A 17,944-nucleotide genomic window follows, 5' to 3' on the forward strand; every position below is an offset into this window, starting at 1 on the left:
AATCACTGGCCTGTGCGGGAAAGAAAGAAATTCAGATGCATGTCGTTGCAGGTCTGGACTTAGCTATACTGCAACTTGTGTCATGGGTTTGTGCAAAGGTATTCTGTAATCCCTGTTGTGAGGATGGTTGACTTTGCTACATCTTACCAAAATATTACAGTTTTTTACTTCCTTTTTAGTTATTGTTTGCCTATTGTTTACACACCCCCAATCTTTCCTTCTTGAAATTACAATGTGATGGCAGAATTTGTGCCTAAGCCATCCCTCCCCCTTGTCCTGCTATCTACTCCATAGCATGTTGGATGAGACCTACAAAATAGAGGAGAAAGATGTTTCTAGGCAGAGGCAGTGTTTATGTAAAACCAAAGACTTTTGGGAACTACTGAAATCACCAAAGCAAATGGAGAAAACCACAAGGAGCAAACATAAATCCACTTATTAGTATGAGACTATTATATTTCCAAGGGTGCCTTAGCCTAATTTCCCAGCAGATGTCTTCGTTTGTGAGCCTCTCACAGTATGGAATCCTCCTTATCAGCTATCTCTGCTGGGCTCCATGGGAGCCTGAAAATGAAACATAAACTAGGTCTCTCTGCTGCAGAGGTTTACCCAGTGGCCAGGCGGTAACTCTGCCAGAATATAAAGAAGGTCATGCACTTCGTGTGACAGTGATTCGAGAATCCAATTAAAAAGTTTAGTATAAGACGCAGTCATTCCTACTTAATCCGATCACAGTTTAATGCAATCCTCTGCTTATTGCAGTCAGCGCCTTTGGAGCCAAATCAATTGTATGTCTCTGTTTCCACGTTTTCCTCTGTAATTTGATCACCTTCAGCTGGTTTTTTTTTTTTAATAGCTCAATTGGGAAATCTGGCAACATCTTTTAAGTATTGCCCCATAACGTAAAGCCAGCAAAGACACTTCACAACGGCCAGCTTCAACACTGACATGACAGAAGCAAAAAGTCACTTGTCTAAAATGGAAGCACAATAGGATATGGCAGAGTTGAAGAGGAAAGGTTCTTGTGAAGAATCTTGACTCAACATGAGCTGATAAAATACTGCTGATTGCTTATCTGTACAATCATTCCAACTCACTTGAAGGTTGTAAATATTGTAGTGCTGCTGTTGGCATCATGGACACCAGTCTCCCAGTCAAAATGATAGAAATTACATTAATGCATTTCTCTGAAGCTAAAAGTACGTTTTAGTGATGAAGATAACTCTTATTTGCTTTGCAAGGGCATCGCACTGAGGTTCCCATATGGCAAGTTGGCACTTACCTCGTGAGTGGTCATGGCATATTGCTGAAGGGAAGGCCGAGAAGGCCAATGATGCAAAAATGGCCCCTTTTATTCTATTGGAATTTGAGTAATTCCAAATATGTACATGACTATTATAAAGTTTAGAGTAGACTCAGATGGTTAATTCTGCAAATTGAATGATTTCTGACTGTCCATAATGGAATAAGAGGATTACTTTGGTCTGTGCAAATACAAGTGAGATTGACAAGCTGCAAGTCCGTGAGTGCAAATTACCCATTTCACATTGCTTTCGGAGCCGAGGTACCTGATGTCTGCAGCTCTAGTACAGGTCACTCAAGGGAGAAAAAAAAAAGTAAATTGATATCAATAACCATTTTGAAAAATATGCCAAGGGCATATGCCACAGCTCCTCTTTTGATATGCCGATTGTATCTGGGAGAACAGCATGAGCTGCCCTACTGAGGGGAGCCTGTGGAGTCCTGAACATGGTCTAGGTGGTACTTTTCAGGAAAGCTTTAGAGGTAGAGTAGGGCTGTGTCCTGTCCCTCCTTTACTAAAGTCAGCGAAGTCAAATTCCTCCCTATACTCATTTCAGAATCCAAGGGCTGTGCACCCAAGTATTCTATTTTGTCCCGCTCCGCAGGGGAACATTGAACAGCTTTACTAGGCATATACCTAACTTTGAGAATGTGTGTGTGGTGTGTGTGCTGTGTGGTGTGTGTGTGTGTGTGTGTGTGTGTGTGTGTGTGTGTGTGTGTGAGAGAGAGATACCAGAATGTGCCTCACTGAGGAGAAGGGAGGGAGTGTTTGAGTTTGGAGGAGGGAAATGGAACCCATAATGTGATTCTCATCAGCATCTAGACCTTTAATCCATACAAATGAAATGCTCCGATTTAATAGAATTCTAAAAGTAAAACAAATGCTTTGTTCTTAGTGAATCTGTCATTCAGAGCTGCTCTTGGCAGCACATCAACTGTACTTGAAATGTCTTTAAGTGGGTATTTTTTTTATTGTGCTTTTCGTCTTAACACATCTTTGAGTTGTTAGAGGAATAGGAAGGCTGAGCTCCTCTCAGCATGTCAGGTCTGTGCAGCTCTGAAATCCCCATTTGCTTACTTAGCCATGAAGAGCTTACCTTACTTAGTAAGTATTTTGGCCATAGTGCAATAGAGTTTAGAGACCAAGAAGCAACAGAGCAAATTAACATGAGTTAGTGGTAGAGAGGAAAGGAATACAGCCATAAGGAGGTGTTTGTAATAAAATGTATTACAATTGCTACCAAAGTGGAACTATTGTTTTGGGGAAATCAGGTGCCAAAAAAGCACCACAAAGTGTGGAAGTAAAGAAATAATACTTAGTATTTATTGAGCATTTACTCTGATCTAGGCACTGTGCTGTGAGTTTTTCGTATAATACTTTTCTAAACCTTAGCACATCCATCTCTGAGTTATAAAGAGGAAATTGAGGTCTAGATGGGCTGTTACACAGTAAGTGGCTCAAACCATGATCTATCTGACCTCATGATCTTCTGCTATTTTGGTGGATTCTTTGTGGTCTTTTTAGATGTGCACCAAAATATTAAATTTTTTTATTGAAAATATTTGCATAACTATTCTTATAGTTCTTAACATTTTCATGTGACTGTGTAGAATTTCAAATCGTTTATTGGTTTTGAATTTTTATTTAAGTTTATTCAGAGTATTTCTATCATTGGAAACTATGCAAAAAGTTTGGGAAGACTTCTTCAGTAGTTGAGATACATACTTTGGGGGGTCTGATGGTGTCCATGAGAGAAATGAATCCTTGTTTACCTCTATTTATCACCATGAAGTCTCTGTGCTGAAATGTTGCATTAAGAGTGTGTTTTAAAAATTGTGTGGCCATATGTTCATGGGTGCAAGGTTTTTGTTTTCAGCCTAGGTCCTGTTGGGAAGGGACTGAATGGATATACTAGTATCCATTTGACAGAGGAGATGCCCAAGCAAGGGAGCTCTACCTCCTGTCAGAGACCATCTTGCTCACTGTCACATGCATGTGATCTCAGGGCAGGTGGTTCATGGGACTCACCGCCCAGAGGGGTCTTTTCCAACAGAGACATACTGTTGGGCTGCTGGTTATTAATAGTCATTGAGGAAAACAGTCCTTTCTGAGCTGCGTCTTTATCTTCTTCCTCTTCCAAATGTGTGAAATATTATGCAGTTGCCATTGGAACATAACAGGACATTTCTTGACTCTTGCCCTCTAGGAACTTAGAACCCCTAGGAAAGATTAGACATTATCACTTGAAAAATAAGGTTGGAGATAGTTTTTGGTCCCCTCCCTACTTCCCTAAGGAACTGGCCCTGGTGTCTTCTTCATGAGCACAGCAACTTAGTCCTTCTGTTTATTGATGTCTCCCCAGGACCTCCACAGAGTCACTCACTCAGTAAACATGTGTTGAAGGAATGAATGGGGTTAGCAGTTGGGAAGGGCTTCAGGGCAAGTAGGATTTAAGACAGTTCTTCTTTAGAGGAGTTCTATAGGAATGTGTTGGAGGAGGAAGAGAGGAAAGTATGAGGTTAGTTTGGGGAGAACTATTTTGGGTAAGCTGAGGGGCTGATGAACAAAAATTTTCAGATACTGTCAGAAAAATAGGTGGGAACCACATTTTGGAGGGCATTGAATTTCTGACCTGGGAGTGCAACGACTCTCTGTTGTGTGTTTTCCTTGGGAGATGATAAGAGTAGTAAAGCAGACCAGTCATATGATTCAACTTCCCAAGCCTGGAAGACAAATTGCATGCCCACCTTCTAAATTTTTGTTGCTAACATAGGATAATTTTTTTTTAACTCGCACTGAGTAGATGCACTATTTGATATAAAGTCATTGTAATTTGCTGACATATACCAGCACGCTGTAGTTTGTGGCAGTGATATTATTGAACCTGTTTTAGCTGATTTCTATCCCTTGTCACTTGAGAGACTCCTGGCCTGAATTATCCTTTTGCCTTTGCCTGATCTCTCTATAGAAGTACAAATAGGGAAAAGGAAGAGAAGGTAAATGAATCTTTGCTGATCCCTGGAAATCTACCAATCACTTTAACATATCTAACTTTATTAGTTTATTACATTTAATATACCTATCTTAAGCCAAAGAGTATTAAAAATGCATGTACATTTTTTAGAAAGGCAAACCCATTAGAAAAAAAGGAAAAATAAAATTAGGAAAATGAAAGAAGCTAGTGAGGTTTGTTGCACAAAATGCCTGCCCTGAGGACTCGTCCACTTGTTAGAGGTGGTTACAAATCAGACTTGGGGCTCAGGGCTTTTTGACTTCCAGGGCAACGGGGGAAACATGATGGGTTATATGATTCATGGTGTCTGTGAGAGAAAAAGAAATCAATTACCCAGGAGCAGTCTAACTAGTTCTGGAACCTGAAAGGAAATTCTTCCACGAGTCCTCATAAAGAAGGCTATGAAACATTTTATTTTGCCTGCCAGTGGGAAAGGTTGATATCCTCTTATGAAAACTGAGGAGTCAGTCAAGATTCTCTGCTGCCTGGAGCGGGCTGAGGTGATAGCTGTCATCTTCAGTCACTAAATACCTCATACCCACATACCTTTGTAATGAACTCTCCAAGACATACTCTTTATCCTCATCACATCATAGTCTGCAATGATTATGTTTGATATTTGTTCACTGTTTCTTCTTGGAAATAGTTTGTAATCTGTGGAAGGGCAGGGACTCTAGGCATCTTACTCATTCTTTCATTTCCAGATAGCACAAAACCTGGTATGTCGTAGGAGCTTAATAGATATTTATTGAAGATGAAGTGGAAATAACTCATGGTAAAATGTACCCTAATGTAACTGAATTAGTTAGCCGGTTAAAAGGGATTTTTAACTACTTAGTAGCCTAGTTTCACTGGTTTGCTAGCTATAAAAATATTAGGAATGTTTGCCACAATGACTGATTTTGGAACAGCTGACTTTCTTCTTGCCAATAATCAGATAGCATCAGATGGTCAGTTGTCTGTTGAGTTCACCCTACACAGAAAATCCTTTAGAGTCGATTTTATAATCTATACCTCACCAATGAGGACACACAAGCTCAGAGAAGTTGAGTTATGGATTTATTTTCTACTTATAAAAGTAATCAAAAATGTGTTTTAAAATCAAGACATTTTCATGAGCATATCATATAATTTGGCTGTATACAGCTACCTCTGTATACATTAGTTAAATGTTAGGCATTTCTAAAATAATCAAGGTGTTTGTGGCGACCAGTTATATGGCTAACTTTTGCTTGCTTCCTTTTCAAATATGGATTACTGCCATTCCTGGTGAGAGAACACATGTAGCCATTTCCTGTGGTGGCAGATTAAGGGCTGTGTCCTCTCACCCTACAGGGACACGGAATACAAAGGGTTGCAGCTCTCCCTGGATCAAATCTCAGCCTCTAAACCAGCCTTCTCCTACACCAGCAGCTCTACTCCTACCATGACTGACAACAGGAAGGGGGCCAAGTCCAGGCTCTCCAGCTCAAAGTCAAAATCCAGAACTTCCCCCTATCCTCAGGTAGGTGCACTGCCATTTTGCAACTTTCTTGTGTGTGTGTGTTTGTGTGAGAGAGAGAGAGAGACTTGGTTTGGACTCAAAGTTGAGGAAGTATTAAAACAGTTTGGAATTCATTATCTGGTTGTCATAAATTTAAAACTTCTATGTATCTGGAAAGCTTTCTAAAACTATCTTCTTCCTGCTCTTCTCCTTTTAAAATAACTATGCTAGTAAAAATTTGAAATGATCTTGTGGTTTGCTGCTTTTATATAAAGATGGAGAGAGTCTCAGTTGGAATTGGAGCCATAACTTTGTTTTTTCAAAGAGATTGATCCTGACCAAAATGATGTAGCCAGCATAGCAAAATATGGAAAACAAGAGCTTAACATAGTAAAACTGATTCTAAGGACAGGAACTGAAGTAGAAGGAAATGAAGAAGCAGAGGCAAAGAATCAAGGATGCATCTTGTCATGAGATTTGTGCACAGGAGGACTATATGGGGAGGGAGGGAAATGGAATCTACCAGATGGGAGGAATGGTAGGAAAAGCAACTCTCTTCTCATCTTTACAAGGTGGTGAGCTGATGAGACCCAGAGGAGATATTCCAGAAATACTGCAAGGCACCGGGATGAGTCTGTATTCTTGGAAGGAAAAAATTATTTTTCTGATCAGTCAGTGAGATATAGAAACTAGACTGTGCCAAGATATGTGCACAACTCCCTCCTGGTCTGAAAGAAGTAAAACAGAACTGGGGATTCTCTACTCCCAGGATCTCGGGACCATCTTACATCTACCCCGTTCCTTATAGCACCACATCACTCGAGTAACTCAGGAGTTGGTTCCCAGGCTTATATAAAGCTAAACTGGATTTGGAGTTATTTTGTCAAAGTGGTCTTTATCATTTATGTTCTAAATATATTTTTTAGAGTAAAACTGGCCATCTACGAGTTACAGAAACTATTTCCTTACTTCTCAGAGCTATATTACTCTGTTGATTTCTACAAATGTATATACAGTAAATGTCATTCATTGAACCAATGCTTACTAAGAAGCTACTATTTGCTAGATTATTTTAGCAGCCTGGTATATAAAGATGAGAAGATCATGGCCCCCCAAAAGAGACTTATGTCACAATTTAAAATCTCCCACAGAAGGCTAGATCTCTTTACTCTGACAAAAGGGAGGGAGTTGATATGTGATATCTAGACAATTTTCAGTGTCCACCCTCTGTTATGAGGACTGAACACTTTACTTAAAAAGTACATTTTAGTTAAAGTCACTGTGGAGGAGGAGTTGCTTCTTTTTATTGAACATCTGAGAGGCTTTTCTTATTATAATCTTGTACCTTGGGGAAAAAGTTTTACTGTCTCTTTTTATTACTTGGAAGGATCAATTACACCTTTGGGTAATTTTATCCTTAAACATACAGGAATGTTGAACACATAGATGAAAGAAGAATTTAAATTAGGAAATACTAAGTTAAGAAGGAATTTATCTGTTGTTATGCAGAAATTACACCACAAAATATCTCCCCACTGGACTTCTAAAAACTCACTAATTCTGTCTGCTTTCATGCATAGCTCTAACATGTAAAATTTCTGTTAGTTTGCTCTAATGGTAGACTACTCATTTTTTAAAAATATTTATTTATTTATTTATTTATTTGAGAGAGAGAGAGCATGCATGAGTGGGGGGAAAGCAGAGGGAGAGAGAGAATCTTTAAGCAGGCTCCATGGCCAGCATGGAGCCCAATGTGGGGCTCGATCTCATGACCCTGAGATCATGACTTGAGCTGAAATCACAAATTGGACATTTAACCGACTGAGCCACCCAGGCACCCCTAGATGACTCATTTTAAAAAATGTTGTAACTGTCATTAGACTGCTCTTTGTGCATGTGGTCATACACAAAGGAGGAGGAGTTAATTTGAAAGTTATACATGTTCCATAGTTTATTTTATTTTTAAAAGATTTTATTTATTTGAGAGAGAGAGAGAGCACGTGCAGGAGCAGAGACGAGAGAGAGGCAGAGGGAGAGGGAGAAGCAGGCTCCCCACTGAGCAGGGAGCCCAAGGAGGGGCTCAATCCCAGGACCCTGGGATCATGACCTGAGCTGAAGGCAGATGCTTATCCAACTGAGCCACCCAGGCACCCCACATGTTCCCTGGTTTAAAAAAAAATACCGAAGATTGTCTATACCTTGGACTGGCTGTCTCTGCCTTTGGTAGCTCCTATATATAAATTCTCCAACCTACCAATGTTGACCCACAGGTAGGGACATCTCTCGCACCTATTTAGCAGGAAGAAGTTACAGAAGGTAACAACTTTAAAGATTTAAGGGTCAAAATTGTTCAGGGGGGAATGATGTAGAGAACAAAGGCAAGAAAAGAAATGTAGATAAAATTAAATTTCCTTATAACCTGCAGCCCATCGACAAATACTTGAGGCTGGTAGAGTAGACATTCCTCTAGGAAAATCCCATCTTAATGTTAATGCTTTGCTAGAGGGAAAAACAATCTTAGCTTGATAATAGCAAGGCCTCCAGGATCCCGCGCTTCTTCTTTAGCATATGAAAGTCCTTTTGGAAACTTCCCTTTTTCTTTACCTTCCTCAACTCCAAAGTATATAATCAATTGCTCCTCACAACTCCAGTGCTGCCCTTTCTGCCCATGGGTCCTGTCCCCCGTGCTATAATAAAAACACCTTTTGCACCAGAAAAAAATAATACAGAAGAGTGGAAAGTAGAAAAAACACTTCTATTCCCTATTTTCCCTCTCTAAAATGGTGCTTTCTTCTAGATATATTCTAGGATGTATAAAAATCATGCACATGCAAACACGTATGTCCATATAAGATTTCTCTTGATGTTTGTGTGCTCATTTTTGTGCTTAGTACTTACATATATGTAGTCCTTAAAATTTTGGCTATATGTCTCATTTGAAATCACACAGTCATGAATTAAGTTTACTTAATGTTTATGTGCCTAGTAAAGGCTATTCTTTAATTGTGTTTACTTTAGACAATCATGGTGCTAGGTCAATCATTGACTGAGTTCCTACTATATGGGCTACTAATATGTAGAGATCAGAAATGGAACATACTGCCTTTGCTTTCAAGGAGCTACTCCTATAGACAGATGAGGGAACAGGCATTTGTAGTGAATTGTCATGGGGTGAGCAGAAGGCCCTCTGGGGGCAGGCACATTGGCAAAGCATGAAATCCAGGGCAAACTCATCACTGTATCTTCTGGAAGAAAGCAAGTTGGTAGCATCATCTTGGATTCCAAATCCTTAGAAATGTTAAAGAAAAAAAATTAGCTACTCAGAAGTCTCATTTGTTTCAAATTGTCCTTGTATTATGAAGGGATACTTAACCTTTAATTTTCATGCATCATTGCTATTATGTGTCTTTGACTCAGTAGATGCTAGCTGAGAACCTCCATTGGAAAGATGCTGGCCCTTGTGGTGAATGAGGGTAGGGGTTGGGTGAAAGGTGCTAGAATATAAAAAAGTGGTATAAGAAATGTCCTTAAGTTTTACAGTACAGCTGAAATGATAATTTACACATTAGAATCAGTACCGTATAGGAAAGAGATGGTGTACACAAAGAGCTTTATGAGTGGTTCAGTTGCAGGGACTGTGGCCTGGATGACTGGAGAAGGCATTGTGCCTGACCTGGCTTTGAGAGTATGATTCAGGCATACAGGCATAAGGGAAAGGAGAGGACACTTCAGGAAGACCAAGATTATGAAGAAATGCAGAGATGCATTATTACTGGAACTGGAGTGAAGTGGGGGAGAGTTTGTCCCTGTGGATGAGGACTAAGGATGATATGTTGGGAAGCATTGATTGGTGCCAAACATCTGCCAGGCCAAGGAATTTAGAGTTTGTTTTGTGAAGAGACAGTAAAGGCTTTTGAACAGGAAATGAAAACATAAGGTGGTTAAAGCAAGGCAGACTCCTCATGTGAATAGTCCCGGCGTGTACCTGTGAAGGTCTGAACTAAAGTTCTCTATGGAAGTAAAAGGCCTTGTAGAGGAAGAATGGATGAAACCCTTTTTGTCCTTGGCTGCTTGCACCAATTGTCCTTACAGAGTAATTTGATCACTTAAAGATTTATCTTGAAATTATACTTTAAAGCTTATTTTTTGTAGTTAATGACAAATTCATACTGAATTTTTCCTTCATAGGTTAATAGATCCATAATAAATGCATTTTTGGTTCCTAAATGATCGAGCTTTTGCATTTAATTTTAAATACTTCTGCCCCTTTTCTCAAAAATAAAAAGAAAATCTTGTCTGTTATTTCCATGGTTACATGCTTTTAGCGTGCAAATTCTTCTCATTAGAGTTTTCAAGAGGCAGTTTCCAGAGCAAAGCTGAGCTTACAGGGTACTGTCTTGCTCCTCTTATTAGTTATGTAAATGGAGATTTAATGATTCTATCAATGTTATTTATTAGGCTCTTTGCTCTATGATGTGTTGGGCATATCTAGAAATTTCTCAAAGATGTCTGCTGAATGGCAAATAGTAACATTGCTTTTTGGAATTATTTAGCCTCCCTTCTTTGAACATGTGAGACATGCACAAATTGTAATTTGCTGTCACACCCAGTTTGCAGTAATAGATGAACCTTCAGGTCCCCTCCTGATATGAGATGCTCTTGGGAATGATTTTAGACTTGATTATATTATAGCCACTTAATGAATGACTCAATCACCTTTGTACCTCTATGTATTACTCAGGACAAGAAAGGTCAAAACAGAATTGTTTTTGAATGGTTTTGGAAAAATTGTCGTAGGCACTATTATAGTTGATTTCCAAAGACTCTGCACAGAGCTACTGTGCTTTTCTGTATAGCGGCAAAACTGTTAAGGCCTGGGGATACGTTATGACAGTTGTATTTTATTGTTATTGAGGTTTATATTCATGAAAATAGCAACTTGTTTTTATAGTTCTGTTGAATCAGAAATGTTGTTTGTAGAATTTATTTTTCAGATCTTATCTATTATCAATTGCTACAATATTTTTCACCTGTTTTTATGGAAAGGAGCCATGGCTACTCTAATATAGTTGGATGTTATCTTGCTATGATTTAATTATGTCAATCATGAATAAATTGCCTTCCTATTCCATAGCCCCCCCATTCCACCTCCTGATTCCTGTTTCCTTTTAAACTTCTCATTATGGCATGTTTATAATTGTTACGTTTATTATAGACAGTGCGTGCCCTCTTGTTTTATTGCATCATCCTGCCCTCCTCTTGCTTTTTCCCTAGTCAGTCATAACCAATACACCATATAATTCTGTAATAACAGCGCATGCATAAGACTGTGTGTGCTTCTGAAATCTGAAAGTATTTAATCACTTGCTACAGATACACTGTAACACTTGCAGGTTTTACTCCACATCTGTTACCTTAAATAGTCCCACAGAACCCTCTTAATTTTCACTGCCAGCAATCTGGCTTCCTTTTGGTGAAGGTAAAAACTCTATTTCTGCAAAGGTTCTTTCTGACCTCAAAAATACACAGTGACTGCTATGCTAAGAGCCTAACTAAAAAGTTAGGTTCCAGAGAAAAGAAGGACCAAGGATTTCTCAAATATAGGACTTCTGTGACTACCAGGAGAGACATCCCCTCATTTCATGTTTTATATGTAGCATGAAAACATGTAATCCTTGATCATTAACCACAAGAAAAGTTTTTAATGTATCTTTCAAATAAATGAAGTTATCTTTTCAGAAATTTCATAGGCTTGTTTATATTTTCTGGCCATGTATAAATTTGAGATTAGTGTCCCTCTCCTACAGAAATATCAGGAGATTATTAGAGTGGTCCTTTATGGTTTTTAAAAAACATCTTCATAGATGAAACTCTGAGTATTATTTTAGAAAAGATTCTGCTCAATAAGATGAGACCTCTGTGTTATGGGTTTGTTCTTTGGTTTTTACTGTTATATTTAGTTAAATACCTATTATGTACACTAAAATGCTAAAGGTAGGTCCTCAAGGAACTGTGTGCATGGTCTTGTTGGGGAGGCAAGGCAATATTTTAGAGAAGAATTATAAGATGTGGTCATTCATGGGACCTCAAGACCACAGCTTCTGCCTTTTTATTCTCTTGGCACATGGTTGAGGCAGGGGCACAGTGGTGTCCAGGATTAATGGATGGATGAGCCCATGAAGGGGGCAGGGGAGGTAGAGAAAGAAATAGGGCAGTGATGAGATGTATTAAGTTCTGGAGATACAGTCTTTGCCCCAGAGGGTTTACAGATTCATTGGGGGAGATAAAAATGTAACGGTAATTCTTTTTCAAGAAACAGATGAACATAGGGGAAGGGAAGGAAAAATAAGATAAGATGAAAAGGGAGAGGGAGGCAAACCATAAGAGATGCTGAACCCTAGGAAACAAACTGAGGGTTGCTGGAGGGGAGGTGAGGGGAGGGATGGGGTAACTGGGGGATGGGCATTAAGGAAGGCACTTGATGGAATGAGCACTGGGTGTTATATGCAACTGATGAATCACTAAATTCTGAAAGTAATAATACACTATGTGTTAACTACAATGAATTTAAATAATGAATTTTAAAAAAATAAAAAATGTTAAAAAGGATTTTTAAAAAACTAAAAAGATAATTGAAACCCAGTGTAGTAGATGTGTGTTAAAGGCCTGTGGTGGCATGTGCTGGGGGCTGACCTGCCTTTCTAGCAGTGGACTGGAGGTCGGAGTTGGGGGCTGACAGTGAGAGAACCAATGGCCTCGAGGCCTAGAGACCTCACATGTCATGGGGAGTCATCAGCAAGTGCAAGTTTATCCCTGTTTGCAAAGTTTGCAGTGGGACTATGGAAGGGGGGTCAATAAAGCCCTTTAATTTGTGGGTGTTCCCTCAGGGACCAGACTCCATGCTTGCTCTAGCAGCTGTGCTTTTTTAGCTTCCCACCCACTTACCCTTCTCCCATTGCCTGTGTCCCAGAAGTTCTCTCACTCTGGGGGATTGCAATGGTATCTTAATTTTGCCCCCACTCTGGGACATTTTCCTCTACAGTTTGCCCTATTTCCCAGATTGACCTTAAAAAGACCACCAATCATGTCAGTGCATGGAGAACTGCCATGGCCCTAGCTGTTGCTCAAGGTCATCTATAATTGGATCCTTAATTGCCTGATCAGTCTGCTCACTATTTGCTGAATCCCTTGTCCTCCCTGCCTCCATGCTTGTGCTTGTGCATTTATTTCTGCCTGCATTGCCTCAATTTTTAAAAATTCTGCCTATCTTCCAAGGCCTAGATTGAATGCTACATTTTTCATGAAATATAACTGGATTATATTTCCCCTTCAGTTCTCTATTTAGAATAATCTACCTTCTACTACCTTCTAGATATGTTGTGTCTCCTCTCTCGGATTATAATCTCTTTGAAAGTAGTAACCATGTCTATTTCATATCCACCCCAACCCCACCCCAGCATCTAGTATGGTGTCTTCCACATATTTACTCACTAAATGTTAAGGGAATGAATGAATGAATGAATGAATGATTACATTAAAAGTGTGAGAATACTTTGTTGGTTGCCTTTAGAGATGTAAAAACTCCAAGGAGGGAAAACACTCTGCTACTAAGGAATTTATAACCTATGTAAAGAAGCAAAAAGTACACACCCAAAACAGCCTGGGGATGGTTTCACAGGTGCAAAATCCTGCAGCACAAATCAGACACCTAGGTGCTGAGGAGGAATTAGATGTGGTAGCGTGAATTAGATGTGTTGTAAGAGTAAGACTTTGAATAAGTGTTCTCTGTCTCTTACTCTAGGGGCAGAGAACCATCCACATCTCAAGTGGGCTTTCTATTCTCCATGTCCCCGCTGCATCTTCAATGCAACAATGGAGAGATGTGACAGCTGATATTTGTACACACGCACGTGTGTGTGTGTGCATGTGTGTGTTTTGATTACAAAATAATTGCATTGACATTTGAGTGTCTGTGCATGAAATGCCTTGTTGGCATGTTTTCCATCTCAGAGACCTGTCTTTGTTTATAGATTCAGCCCTAGTTCTAGAGCTCAGTTCCTATGATCAGTAGATACTTTCTAGATCACTCCTTTATTCTTTTAATAATCTATATGCACTTTTTGTATTATACCTTTAGTAATATTATGCTCTATGTGGGATAGATTTCTTCTATAAGAAAGGGGAAATTCTCTTAAAACACTTTTTTTGTTTGCTGGTTTGGTTTGGTTTTTGATCTTTTGAACACAAAGGGCCTTGTGAGGGTCATGTTGCTTCATGTTTCTTGGCCCTTGGCCCTTCTACGTTATTCCTACTGTCTTTGTCTGGTTCCAGGCTCTCTGGAGTAGGACATCACATTTAGACTACCTCCTGTGCCTCCTTACTATTCTTTGAGTCTCTGATCATTCCTGCCAGAGCAAATCATTTTTGGCATATACCCACCTCATTACCCTCTGCCCCAGCCCTACTTAAAAACCTACAAGGGATGCCTGGTGGTTCAGTCGGTTAAGCATCTGCCTTCGGCTCAGGTCATGATCCCCGGGTCCTGGGATCAAGTCCCGCGTTGGGCTCCCTGCTCAGGGAGCACCTTCCTACCACTCCCCTCCCCACCACTCGTGCTCTCTCTCTCAAATAAATAAATAAAATCTTAAAAAGAAGAAAAACCTACAGAGGCTCCTTGTTTGTTATAGTATGAGGTCCAGTCTCTAAATGTGGCCCAGGCTACATCTCCGCCCCTGCCTGCCTTACCTGTACGGGCTCCAGCTTCCCCTACATCAACTCTCCACTCTAGTTGGAGTCCACTGTATGGACACCTTGCCTGTGGAGACTCTCAAATCCCAGCTACCCACAAAAGCCCAGCTGCAGACTGCCTCTCATCCCCATAGATTCCTGGTTATAAGGCATAATTCGTGTTACACACATCTGTGCCAAAACATAGGATGGTGTGAATCTGGGGGAGACTTAATGTCAAAAATCAAGTGGAAAGCCTCTGCTTTTGGCTTAGTGGAAGTGATAGCAATTCTGGAGTTAGCAATTCTGCTCCCCAGCTGAACAGAAAGAGGGGAATGGCTGAATCTACCATCAAAATGTATCCAGGGGAATTTATTTTAACAAAAAATTTGTTTAAATAAAAATTTATTAAAACTAAATAGTGAAATTAAAGACAGCAGTGCCTTATTTGACAGTTCATGGTGGGATTTGACCCACTCATAATGGGAACCTTCTAGAGTTAAGAAAGTTAGATTTGGATATCTTTAAGAAATCTAAATTTAACTCTTCCTTCTTTCATAATTTTTAGGAAACTCCTGTTGGCATATTATACTGCATCGAATTGCTATGATTTTCTGGAAAAGTCAAGGTTCTGATTTATATTGTTTAATAGTTTGTGCTATTTTAATTTTCCTCATTATTTTACTGTGTTTGACTTAGCAGAAGAAAAGATAGAACGATTTTTCCTTTTACAGATACCACTTTGAAACTGATTAACTTGGTAGAGGGCCTTTGAGCTCCAATTTCTTTTCACAAAATTACAAATCTGATAGATCTTCTCTTTTAACAGGCAGAAAGCAGGTAATACAACTGCCAATCTGTTGGCCCAGTTCTAGGACACTGCCAAGAGTAGCATGGGCAGCCAGTCCTTTGTCCAGACCCAGAACAAACCAGTAGAAGACCCAACAACACTGCACTAAGGGGTTGGAGCAGGTGACACCACCTGTACCCATCTAATTCATGCCCATCTAACCTGCCACTTCTATGTGAAAAGTCAGAGGGTGAGTTAGAGCATTGATGAAAGAATGGAAGTGGTTCTGGCTCATGCCCGAAGCCCATCATGGAAGAACATCACCATTAAAACTAATGTTACTGGTCCTGGAAATCCAGGATTTACCCCATGGGCTAGAGCTATTTCTGCATTGTCTATGCAAGTTGGGATATTCTTGATCATTTACAGCTGCATATGCCATGACATAAGAGGCTTAATTAAATGTTCCTTCTACCTTCATTACCTGTTTAAAATCTTTGGTGCAATGAAAATGCCTGCAAGTCTTTAGGACTTTACCTTTGGATTTACAAAAGGATGTGAATTGTGGATTTCATGGTTTGGGAACAGCTCTCTCCATATGAAACCCTATAAGAGATTCCTTACAGAATTACCCTGGAGGAAACCTAGCCTCGGGTTCGGAGTGCAGATTCCCTTCCAGCTGCATATCACCCTGACAGCTAATGAGATGTCAACTATGGTTACTTTTCTGTGAGAAAAAATGAGTGAACCAGATCCCAGGAGCATTTCTTTAACTGTGGGGGTGGATTAAGAGAAGGCCTATGACGTTTCAAACCATACTTGAGACACATTAAAAAACTTCCCATGTTTCTACTTCATGAACTGTATCAGGGAACTTACAGGTATGAAAGATTTCTCACCAGAATATTCTTTGAGCTAAAAATAACTAAAATGTGGATTAAAGCTAAAAGCAATGTCACAATAAATAATAGTTATAAGTGGAGCAAATCATAAAAATAATGGGAGAAAATCTTGTGAACACATTTTTAAACAGTGATTATGAGAAGCTGACAATTAATACCATTTTCTAAGTGAAAGAAGAAATGGCCAAAATATTTAAAATTGCAAATAGTAGAATTTTGAGTCTGTATTTGCTTTCTAATTGTTTATGGTATAAATGGAAATATTTATTGCTCAGTTCTTTTGGTAAAACCATCCTTGACTCTGGGATGTGACTCAATTGATTTTTTTTTCTTTTAAAGTGCATTCTCTAATTTTTTTTTTTAAAGATTTTATTCATTTATTTGAGAGAGAGAATGAGAGAGAGAGAGAGCATGAGAGGGGGTAGGGTCAGAGGGAGAAGCCTACTCCCTGCTGAGCAGGGAGCCGGATGCGGGACTCGATCCCGGGACTCCAGGATCATGACCTGAGCCGAAGGCAGTCGCTTAACCAACTGAGCCACCCAGGTGCCCCTCTCTAATTTTTCTTGAGGAAGTTTTTTTTTTTTTTTTTAACTGAACTCTTTAAGACCTATATGTAATTAAACTGGATTTCATAAAAAACTCTTGAGGATTCTTTTCCGATGCTAAATATTTTGCTACTCGTGTATAAATTATACTTAGCCTCCTTAATGTGTAGCCTATACAAAATTATTCTTGCTGTTGGTTAATAAGACAATAAGTTAGAAATAAGTGGTACAAGAAATCTCTACCTACTACTAGCAGGAATTCAGGAATGTAGAAAATAATGTCTACTTGATACCTTCTTTGCAGTTTTAGTTAGTTAGGACTTCTAGGTAGTACAATTTTTTAAGTTAGAAATGGATTCTTATTTCAAGGCTGTTCTCTTATATTATCACAGGCACGTGTTTTCACTCAGCTTCTCAGATTAGCACAAAATAACCTGCATAATTGTTTTTTAAAAATGCATTCAATTTTGATGTTAGTTTTTCTCTTACCCTTCTGTTTATCCTTGAGAAAACCCCTGGCAATCTCCAATTTGTGTAAGCCAAAGTCATTCTGTATAGTAAACACAACTCCTGTCTGAGGGAAGCAGCCCCAGCAGTGGGGGTTATTTTAATGGACATGCTGTATTACTTTAATCTAACCCTTTTACCATCTGTTCTTCCCAGAACAGTGAATGAAAAAAAAAGAACATATTTTATGTTTCAGGGTTACATTAGTAAAAAGTAAGATAAAAGTGATTTAAAAGCATGCATATGTTCTTAGTACAATGCAGTCTACATCTGTGATGTTTTTTCTCATGGTTCAGACACAAATCAAGAGGAAAGCTGCTCATGCCTGATAGAGTGAAAGTTTTTCATGGAAAACAAGACTTTGCCATAAGAGGATCTCTCTCTATATTTTACAGCTAAAAATGATAAAAACCTCAATGAGCTGCCAGAATAAAAATAGATAACTATAACATCTATTGTTGGAACATCTGGCATTTTTCCTGAGTTGGGTTGTTGCTGCCACATCCAGATGAATGCAGAGCACCTGTCTGGAACATACTGTGGAGGCAGGAATGAACCTCCTAACTGTTACTGAAGGAAGACTGTCTGTGGGTGTAATTGTGGTGGAAGAACTTTCCTGGGATGGGAGAATACCACCCAAAGTTGTGTGGAGATAGTTTACTGTAGCGTAGGGC

At 39.3% G+C, this 17,944-nt stretch overlaps 1 protein-coding gene across 1 annotated transcript in view; it reads left to right on the plus strand.

Moving 5' to 3' along the window:
• SIM1 (SIM bHLH transcription factor 1) overlaps positions 1-17,944 on the plus strand; it is a 64,981-nt gene that overhangs the window by 33,831 nt on the left and 13,206 nt on the right. Inside the window, exon 9 of the mRNA XM_028104278.1 lies at positions 5,652-5,820. Within this exon, the coding sequence (XP_027960079.1) occupies positions 5,652-5,820 (169 nt within the window). The remainder of the gene's footprint in view (positions 1-5,651; positions 5,821-17,944) is intronic.

Source organism: Eumetopias jubatus, unplaced genomic scaffold (genome assembly GCF_037043125.1).
Source record: "Eumetopias jubatus isolate StellerSeaLion01/CBP00866 unplaced genomic scaffold, mEumJub1_p1.0 scaffold_6, whole genome shotgun sequence".
Classification (NCBI taxonomy): Eukaryota; Metazoa; Chordata; class Mammalia; order Carnivora; family Otariidae; genus Eumetopias; species Eumetopias jubatus.